The sequence below is a fragment of the Bidens hawaiensis genome, unplaced genomic scaffold, assembly GCF_021521415.1.
Source record: "Bidens hawaiensis isolate Kalapana, Puna unplaced genomic scaffold, B.hawaiensis_p1.1 tig00000142_1, whole genome shotgun sequence".
NCBI lineage: Eukaryota > Viridiplantae > Streptophyta > Magnoliopsida > Asterales > Asteraceae > Bidens > Bidens hawaiensis.
In genome coordinates, this window is record NW_027491019.1 from 1,673,921 (window position 1) to 1,683,526 (window position 9,606).

At 35.0% G+C, this 9,606-nt stretch overlaps 1 protein-coding gene across 1 annotated transcript; it reads right to left on the reverse strand.

Annotated features, from left to right (window-relative positions):
• Positions 1–872: 872 nt before the first annotated feature.
• On the reverse strand, positions 873–9,159 carry LOC143574198 (transmembrane 9 superfamily member 1-like). The gene is made up of 12 exons (XM_077058899.1): positions 9,131–9,159; positions 7,746–7,996; positions 7,562–7,666; positions 7,444–7,461; positions 7,263–7,357; positions 7,030–7,182; positions 6,809–6,943; positions 6,580–6,746; positions 6,386–6,475; positions 5,452–5,830; positions 2,183–2,456; positions 873–1,341 (listed from the first exon to the last, which is right to left on the reverse strand). The coding sequence occupies exons 1-12, from the start codon at positions 9,157–9,159 to the stop codon at positions 1,274–1,276; spliced, it is 1,764 nt and encodes a 587-aa protein (XP_076915014.1). The 3' UTR covers positions 873–1,273.
• Between the last annotated feature and the right edge of the window lie 447 nt (positions 9,160–9,606).

Here is a 9,606-nt window from a genome sequence, read left to right on the forward strand (position 1 = left end):
GGTAGTTCGGTCATGGAATTTGTATGCAATGTGGTAAGCATGCTTGGCTCATCGTGTAGGTTGCTCATTAGCTCGTCTTTTTTAAGTTAAACCATCCTTTTATCTTTCATGTCGGTCAACGTATGTCTGAATTCTCTTCCAAATTACCGCATTAGAGATGCTCTAAAAGAGCTTAAAATGTTTAAGCCATTCTTTCAAAATACTATAAACCAAAACCTCTAAAACACCTCCAAATATCTAAGTGAGGCATTAACCCAATAACCTATCAGTATCATTAATGGCTTGCCAATTACAACACAAAATGAGGCTCCAAAAAAAGTAAGAATAAATACTTACATTGTCAAAATTTGATTGAATACTAGAGCTTGGTACCTGTTAATACTGTTATTATATATGTAGTAAGTTTTCTATAACACCAAAAGTTTTAACTTGACTATAATTATAATCTCTAGTAGCACACGAATCGTGCCAAAACAAGATCTCTCCTACATGTCACAAGATTCATGGATGACCTATTTCTTCCCAAACAAGTGTAGAGACAGTTAGGAAACGAGTCATACCCAGAGCAGGTTCAAACCAGGGCACGTCATCAGTTAAAAAATAGGTTCTATTTTAATAGGTTCAAACCAGAGACGTCGTCAATTAAAAATAGGTTCTATTTTATTCGTTTCTTCCAAAACAAGTTCAGCTCAAAAAGACCGTGTTTCACATCAAATCGCTCATCCATGGGTATTTTTCTTTAATGGAAAAGGGTAAAACGGTCACTGGGAAAACTAGTAATCAAAATCAAGTTCACTTTCAATTACCCTATCTTGTGTATGGTACCACTTCAAAGCATCAATATTCAAATTAGACACAACGAATAGAACAAGTATAATAAACAATCATCTCTTTTGCACAAAAGTTCACAAACACATGAACGCACCCCCAACCCACCACTTGTTCAAACACAAAACCACAAACCCGAGGCGGAATTACACGAGACAACTCAAGAAGAAAACAACATATGTGGAACAAAAGCAACACTTTGTTTTCTGAATAATAATAACAAAACAACCTCTGAATTTAAATTTCTCATCTAATTTTTTCTACACTCCATAGAATGGAAGGAAAAACTTATCAAACTTCCCTCAATCTCAGGAGTTAGGTATACTACTAATTAATCACGACATGCGGGTTTACATACCTGATGCAAGCATCCAATTGGTATTCACTGTTAGCTGCCAAGGGTGGGCCCCACAGTGAGCGGTGTTCTTCTTCTTGTTAATGGGACTTAATCACACTTAATGTTTCGGTAGATCCTTCTTACAAACAAGTTTGACCCCAAGTGACCAACAGCTCCTGCAAATTATGTTAAAAAGAAACTTCAGAGTAAAGGGTCTAACTGGTCATTGGTCGTCAATTTACTACTAACGGGTCTAATGACGCTATTTGATGCGTCCTAAATTGACCCATTTCAACCCAGTTTAGAACAAGCAGGATCGAAACAGGTCAATTTAGTATGTTTCGAAGAATCAAAGGCGGTGAATCCAGGTTCATTTGACCCGCAAATAGACTTGTAAACGAACCGAACGAACACGAATGGAACATGTTCGCATTTGTTTGTTTATCTTTAACCGAACAAACAATCGAATGGAGTTCTCTTGTTCATGTTTGCATTCGCTCGTTAAGAAAATGAACATGTTCACGTCCGTTAGTGTTAGTTTATGTTCGTTTATGTAAGTTAACAATATAAATGAACGGTTCATGAACTAGTAAACCGTAATGTGAAGAGCAATGTGTTCGGCCTAAAAAGTCATTAAAACTAGAAAAAGTTGCATTAGACTAAAAAGTTAAATGAATATATTAGCAAACGTAAACTAACAAACAAACGAATTTAAATGAATTCATGCTCATTCATTTAACTAAATACACAATTCGTTTGTTTATTAAATAAACAAACAAACGAGCTTCATGTTGAACAGTTTACGAATTATTCACTGACAGTTCGGTTCATTTACAGGCCCACCCGAAAACACTTATTTGTCCATATGTATAATCAAGTCTTGAGTTAACTATGGCTACAAAAACTATATATTATTACAATAACAAGAACAAAATACCTATTTGACCCTTTCGAGATAAAACCACACACCAAAATGACACGTATGCAAGTAAACGAGTCGATAAGAGTTATACTTACCACATAGGATTCCTAATCCGAGGCAGAACATTGCAGTGTAACCAAAGTAGAAGCTGGTTTGGAAGAAACCAGACATTTTAGTCTTGACATAATAATAATATATCGAGTACAAGTAGACGTAAATAGCTGTTGACGCTGCAGAGAAGAATGAAGTCCATTGCCAATAATAATTCTCCGCGTTTAGCAAGAAATACGTCCCAACTATCGTTACACATACTGTCACTATTATGAGAATCAGAAATACTAGTAGCATAAACCCGTACACATAATACACATGTCATATATACAAACATAAGGAATCGGCATGTCTTTAATCATTCATACTTTATTCACATTAAAAAAAACCATATTATTTGATTATATCAGTATTATTAATTTAAAGGTGGAAACAAGCCAAACCATCGTGAGCTACTCAATATCGGCTCGCTAAAAGCTCGAAACGAGCGAATTTGGATGATCTCAAGCCAACTCGCGAGTTTAAGTGAGCCATTTATTTAAATAAATATTATTTAATATATTAAATGCATATTATATAACAATTATTATCATACATAAAAGTTAAGATAAAAAATAGCTAAATAATATATGCTATGTTATATATAAAAATATAAATATATATAAATTATTTAATAGATAATAGACAAGACGAGCCAAGCTCAAGCCTGAAGAACTACTCATGAGCCGAGCTCAATCTTTAGAAATAGAGATCAAAACGAGCCAAGCCCGAGCTCTTCTATGTTAAACGAGCTGACTTTAAGCGGGCTCGAGCCTAAAATAAGGTTGTTTAACTAACAAGTTCACTTAATGACCTTGATCCGGCTCACGAGTATATACTAACCTATCTTTATATAAATATTATTTGATATATTAAATATATTGTAACATCCCGAAATTTCTAAAGTAATATTTAATATATTATTTTGTCGGGTGAAATAAACGAGTTAGTGGAACGATAATAATAATAGCAAAATATGAAGACTTGGTAGAATAATTAGATGGGATTAGATATAGACCAAAAGGAAATATGGGCCTTCGGTCCATGGGCTTAAGGGAGTATAAATACCCCCTTAAACCCCAATGCTTTCCATTCCATCCATTTATCCATCCTAATCTCTACACACTCCAAAACACACACAACCCGAACCAAGATCCAAAGGCGAGGACCCGAGCTCGTTGGTGCTAGATCGTCGTGACGAACCAAAGCAACAAGACCAGCTCGTGTTCGTATTTCGACTCATTTACGGTACGTTTATATCGAGAACTTGTTCGTGTAGGTTGGATTAGTATAGAAATGATAGATCTGTGTTTGTATGGTAAAAACGAATCCAACAAAGCTAAACTTACTGAAAATGGTTACGATTTGATGGGTTAATCGATTGATAAAAGAACTCGTAACCTTTATGCCTAAATCGCACCCTTTAAAGATCGATGTTAGGTCGATTTGATGGTTGGGGTTTGTAGGCGCTGGTCAGACGATTCCGTGGATACCTAAATCGAGTTATTTGGTTAAGAAACGAAGATGATTAAGGACGAACAGTATCTGCAGCCGACAACTTCGCCTGCAAGCTAAGTTCGCCTGATGAACTTCGCCTGCAAAGCTAAGTTCGCCTGATGACAACTTCGCCTAAAAGCTAAGTTCGCCTGATGACAACTTCGCCTAAAAGCTAAGTTCGCCTGATGACAACTTCGCCTAAAGCTAAGTTCGCCTGATGACAACTTCGCCTAAAGCTAAGTTCGCCTAAGGTTTAACTTCGCCTAGAGTCAAGTTCGATTAGAAATTAAATTAAAACGATAAATAAAAGTAATCTAATACTAGGCCACCAGATTAAATCAGGCGAGTATTGATACGTGTAACTTATACAGTCAGCCGAGCTCAGTTAAAGAAAGGATTTACAACTATCGGAGGAAGAAGCAGAGTTCAGGTGAGTTTCTAGCCCCATTTCCTTGTTATGTTTTCGGGGCTGTGTGCATACTCGATGTGAAGTGTGAATACACCTACCTTAAGTGGTAAGTGTATGCTATAGATGTTATACGAGGTATATATTTTATAATGCTTGTCGGTACGTGAACGATCTTCGGATATTGCACGTATCGCCAAGGATAGTAAATTCCAAGTGGTTGATAGTGTGTATGAATGTTATGACGTGACTTGTTTATTACGTAAATACTGAACTGATATGAAGTGTGATATAGACAGGTAGAGGTAGAGTGTGTTAGAAGTGGCAAGAGTCTAGTAAGGGTGTTAGTGGCATAACGTGAGCGCGTGATAGGGAAAGTCTGTACGTGCCATCGTTATTATGTGTGTATGATTGTTGATATGACTTGCTTATTATGTAAATGATATGAAGCGTGTTGTAGACAAGTAGAGGTAGAGCGTGTTAGAAGTGGCAAGAGTCTAGTAAGAGTGTTAGTGGCATAATGACAGTACGTGGTAGGGTAAGCCTATACGTGCCTTCGTTATTAAAGTGGCAAAGTGGCATAACGTTTTACGTTATTAAAGTGGCAAAGTGGCATAACGTTTTACGTTATTAAAGTGGCAAAGTGGCATAACGTTATACGTTACTAAAGTGGCAAGGTGGCAAAGTGGTAGGCGTAAATAAGAGGCTAAGTGGTAATGTAAGCAGGTTAGATAGTGGACTACGTGTCTGCGGATACGTATATGATGCATGTAGTGGTTGTATGATAAGTTGCTTGATTAACTAGAACTCACTCAGCGTAGCTGACTTTTAGTATGCACGCAGGTGATCAGACCAAAGAACTAGCATGAGGATGGCACATGGCATGGATTGAACGGCTGGCATCTTAAGATAGAAGAAAAGATGTTTTAAATATAATGATTTGTTTTATAGTATCAGAGAAGAGATTGAATGTTTTGTAACGAATGCTTCAAGTAAACGTTTCCGCAAAAGTTTTAATTAACTCTGATTGCAAGAACTGTGTTTATGAGTAAATCCGACGCTAAAGTAGGGCTACCGGTTCGAGGCCTTACATATATATTTATACGATAACTATTATTATATATGAAAAACATATAAATAGCTTAATAATAAATATTTATATAAAAAATTAAAACTATATTGTAAATAATTAATGAAACAAAAACAAGCCGAGCTCGAGCCTAAAGAGCAGCTACTCATGAACCAGGCTCGATCTTTAGAAATAAAGCTCGAAACGAGCTGAGCTGAAGCTCTTCTAGGTTAAACAAGTTGAGCTCAGCTCGTTTACACCTAATATTTATTACAATAATATTGTTCAAATCTAGATCATACCTTATAATTCCAAAAGGAAGTGAAAACAAAGTACATCTCAATGAAGATGCTACCAAAAGGAAGCAATCCACCCATGAGTGAAACTACTAACGGTGTGAGATACCACTTTTTCATGGGAATCGGGCGAGGAATCGTCTTCACACGACACGGGTTATTGGGGGCTCCACTCCAGTTCCTTCCAACAACCGTACCAAGAAGAGCAAGTGGGAAAGAAATAAAAGCCCAAATGACGAAAACGACCACCATTGTGCCAAATGGAATTGCTGTTAAAGATCCATAGAATATGGCAATTGTGTTGAGAATGAAACCGATTCCAAAGCACAAAAACGGAAAAAGTGATGCAGTCAAGATCATTGATTTTATCCATGTTTTCCCTGAAAGAAAACAAGTCAAAATCGGAAAACAGGAGATTTAGTTGATAAAAAAACAATTAACTTAAATAAGGAGAATTGCATATATCCCTTGGAAGCTTCACTAATTGCATATTTACCCAACCCAAAACTAAAATTGCATATACCCCCTACCTTATTGAAATTTCACATAATGACAAAAATACCCAACAATCTTTTGTTTTTCATTTTGATGATTGCCACTCGTGTTTTTAATGATTGTTACTCCAAAAGTTCATGATAGAAAAGAAGATTACTCATAGAATGAAAGAAAATAATGAAAGAAATGCAAAACAAAAATTAAAATATGAAATTTTTTGGAAATTTGAAGTTTTAGTAAAAATAAGGGTAAAATGTCATTATATAATTTACCTTTCACAAAGAAAATCAAAATGGTTAAATTTAATTTTTTTTTTTAATCATTAACAGGAGGGGGGGGGGGGGGGTTGGTTTGAATATATGCAGTTTTTGGTTGGGTATACATGCAACTAACAAAGTTTAAACTTAAAAGAGTTATGCAATTTGCTCCATTTAAATAAGATACATTGCGTGAATACATTCCGCCACTCACATAACCTGAAACAAAAGAAGTGAGAGCATAGCAAACAATAAATGTTGTTACAATTGCTCCTCGTCTACAAAACAAATGATCAAAGTTATAGTTTGAACTCATTCTTGACAAAATGATATAAAATAAACCTAACCGCCCAAATATATCAAGGTTATATTTGTCACATACCCGACATAAAGCATTCCAATAATCGCGAACAAGATGACGAGAAGAATCAATAATGCCAACTGGGCACCGGTCCCAACAACCGCTGACAACAAAACCAAATTACGTGGTGGACGGAAAACATCTCCATGAATGAGTTTCCAACCAGATTCTTCATTGACATCTCTTTCCTGAAAATAGATTATTACAAAATAATATTATATGGTAAATTGGTGGCCGGATTTATAATTACCAGAGTTTCTAGATCATCATCTTCTCGGGCATATTTGGCATAGTCATTTCTAAGAGTCCGCATCAGTATCATAGAGACCAACCCAGTCAGAAAGATAACCATCATAAATGAATTGAATATAGAGAACCAATGAATCTGCATAAAAAATGAAGAAAATTTATTAACTTATAATGTAATATAAATCAAATAATAATGGAAAATACACAAGTTCTAGCATTCACCTGATGCTCAAAAAAATGGTAATCCAAATAAACGTCGAAACGGCGAGCAAATGTGACGTTAGTTTCGGTCCACTTTACTGAATATGTCATGTCGAGTGTTTTACCAACTTCCAATGGTTTTGGGTTTTCTTGAGTGAGATTAACATGAATGATCTACAACATGGTATAACGCACGTCGTTATAATTTATAATATTATTTAAACCAGTTAGCATACAAGTGAAATGATGCAAACCTGGTCTTTGTTGTATTGTATAGTGATATTCATATGTGTGAATAGCATATGCCTGTTATCGCTGTTCTTATCAGAGTGTAGCTCGCCAACAAAGCCTAAAATCCCAGTAACCATGAAAGATTAAAATAAGATAGCATAGAAGATTATAATTAAAAAGATATAAAGCATAAGGTATGCATACCCCACAGTGGCAGATCATCTTTGTATTCAACACAGCCAAGAAAAAGAGAAAACAAGATCAGAAACGCATGCAATAAATAAAAACAAAACACTAAAGAACACAAAGCATGGTTGCATACCCATGAACAATTCAAACCAGTAGTTATTCTCAATAGCTTGTTTGAACTGCATGGCTTTTGATTCATCAAGTTCCAGCTCACAAACACTAGTTTTGTCAACCTTTTCTGCAAGAATAAACACATTTCATGAAACTATTTCAAGCTATAATAATAAATTTATAACACAAGAAAGTAATCTACATACTTTGAAACTTGACATCCAATTGGCTGTCAATAAGCTCGTTTCCACCCAGTACTTCACCCAGGCCGGCCCACTTGTGTGCAGCTTGAGCATGACCATCTTGACGGCAAAAGGGAAGACTGTAGAAATTGTATGTTTCTTGTGGATTATTGTAAGGGCCGACTTTATTCACCCAAAGGGTGACCTTTTCATCTGATTGATACTGCAGATGTGAAGAATTATTATTATTATTATTATTATTATTATTATTATTACTAGGTTAGAACCCGTAGTCAAAAAATCTAAATTCTAACTACAAGTATAACGTTAAAAACAAATACAGTGTTTAAAATATTAGTCAAATTGAGACAAAAAAATCTTCTTAGTACCATAGGACCAAAAATCTGTAACTTTTAACTCAGACGAACCAAACTTTCACAAATCCCTAAACTACCATTGGACAAAAAACCGAATAATTTTGACTTGCACTCAAAATCTTAACTCGAAACTAACTATTTGATATGTTCACCCTACACATTTAGACCATGTGTAGTCATAACTCTTCACATCCAGGCATTATGCGTCACGTGGCGCCCAGTCAGAGTTATAATTTTTTACAAAAACACGGTGTAGTCATAACTCTCCACCCCTAGGCGTTATGTGCCAAGTGGCGTCCAGTCACTATTTTTTTTCTTAAATAATAATTAATAATAATAATACTATTGCAGCCAAACTTCTGAAGAATAATAATAATAGAGCAGCAGTGGGTAATAATAATAAATAAGAATCACATCATCATCTTCTATTTCTAAACCCATCGAAATAAACTGGCCGGAAAACATGTCGGAATAAACGGGACGGTCAATCTCATCCATCCCTCTGATCAACACCAAATATCAATCCATCCCTTCCATCGAACATCCATCCCTTCCATCCATGTGATCAACTCGCCAGAAAAGTCACCGGAAAACATAAACTCCGGCCACCGTGAATGGCTACACCACCACGGCACCACCTCCTCCTCCTCCATAAACCCTTCCAACAGTTATATACAACGGTCATTTTTTGATTTGTGTGCCATTCCTGCGCGTTTTGTATACAACTCACCAAAAAAAATCACATAACGCAGGGGGGGGCGGTGTACCCCCGGCGTTTTCCTCCAAAGTGCCGGTGGGAACGTTCCCACTACGAACGGTCTTTTAACCTTTAGTTTGCAAATTTTATGTTACAAAAATAACAAATAAAAAATTCTATAATTATCCTTCAGATACGAATTTCATTTACAATATTAATTTTATTTCTTTGTTTTTTAAGTCATGAAAGTCCTGTTTCAACTGCTTCAAATATCAAACCCTAAAAAATCAATTTCTACATAAAAATATTAAATGTATAGAGCAAGAAACACCAACTTCATTATCTTCCGGTTCACAAAAGTCATCTTTTTACCCTTTTCAAACCAATTTGTTTAAGGTAACTGATAATTATTAAATATGTAAATAGTTTTTGTAGCATAAGAAATCATAATGTCTACATATGAAATTCTTTGTAGTGAAGAAAGTGTTAATATGAGAATGTTTTACAAAAAATTATAAACATGTTGGCATTAAAAGTTAAAAACCAAAAAGAAAAAAAACATTTTACTTGTAAAGTGATTGTTTTTTTTCTTTTTTCCGTTTTGTTTTATTTAACAATGATTCACGTAAAAATATATTTACAGTTAAATATTTAAATATAAAAATAATATTAGACACAAAAAAATGTAAGTAATTGTTCAGATCATGCTCGTTTGAGCCAAACTCATTTTTACTTAAAAAATACATTGACCAAATTTATTTTAAACTAAACATGAACCCAAGCCGGTTATTTAGAATTACTTATAATTAAC

What these genes read in the sequence shown, in the direction of transcription:
- LOC143574198 (XM_077058899.1), bottom strand. Translation starts at nt 9,159, where the DNA reads ATGACTTTTGTGAACCGGAAGATAATGAA. An exon ending in GGCGGAATGTATTCACGCAA is followed by an intron (nt 5,831 to 6,385) that starts TGTATCTTATTT and finishes GACTTGTTTTCT; the next exon opens with TTCAGGGAAAACATGGATAA. An exon ending in CTTCCTTTTGGAATTATAAG is followed by an intron (nt 2,457 to 5,451) that starts GTATGATCTAGA and finishes TATATATGACAT; the next exon opens with GTGTATTATGTGTACGGGTT.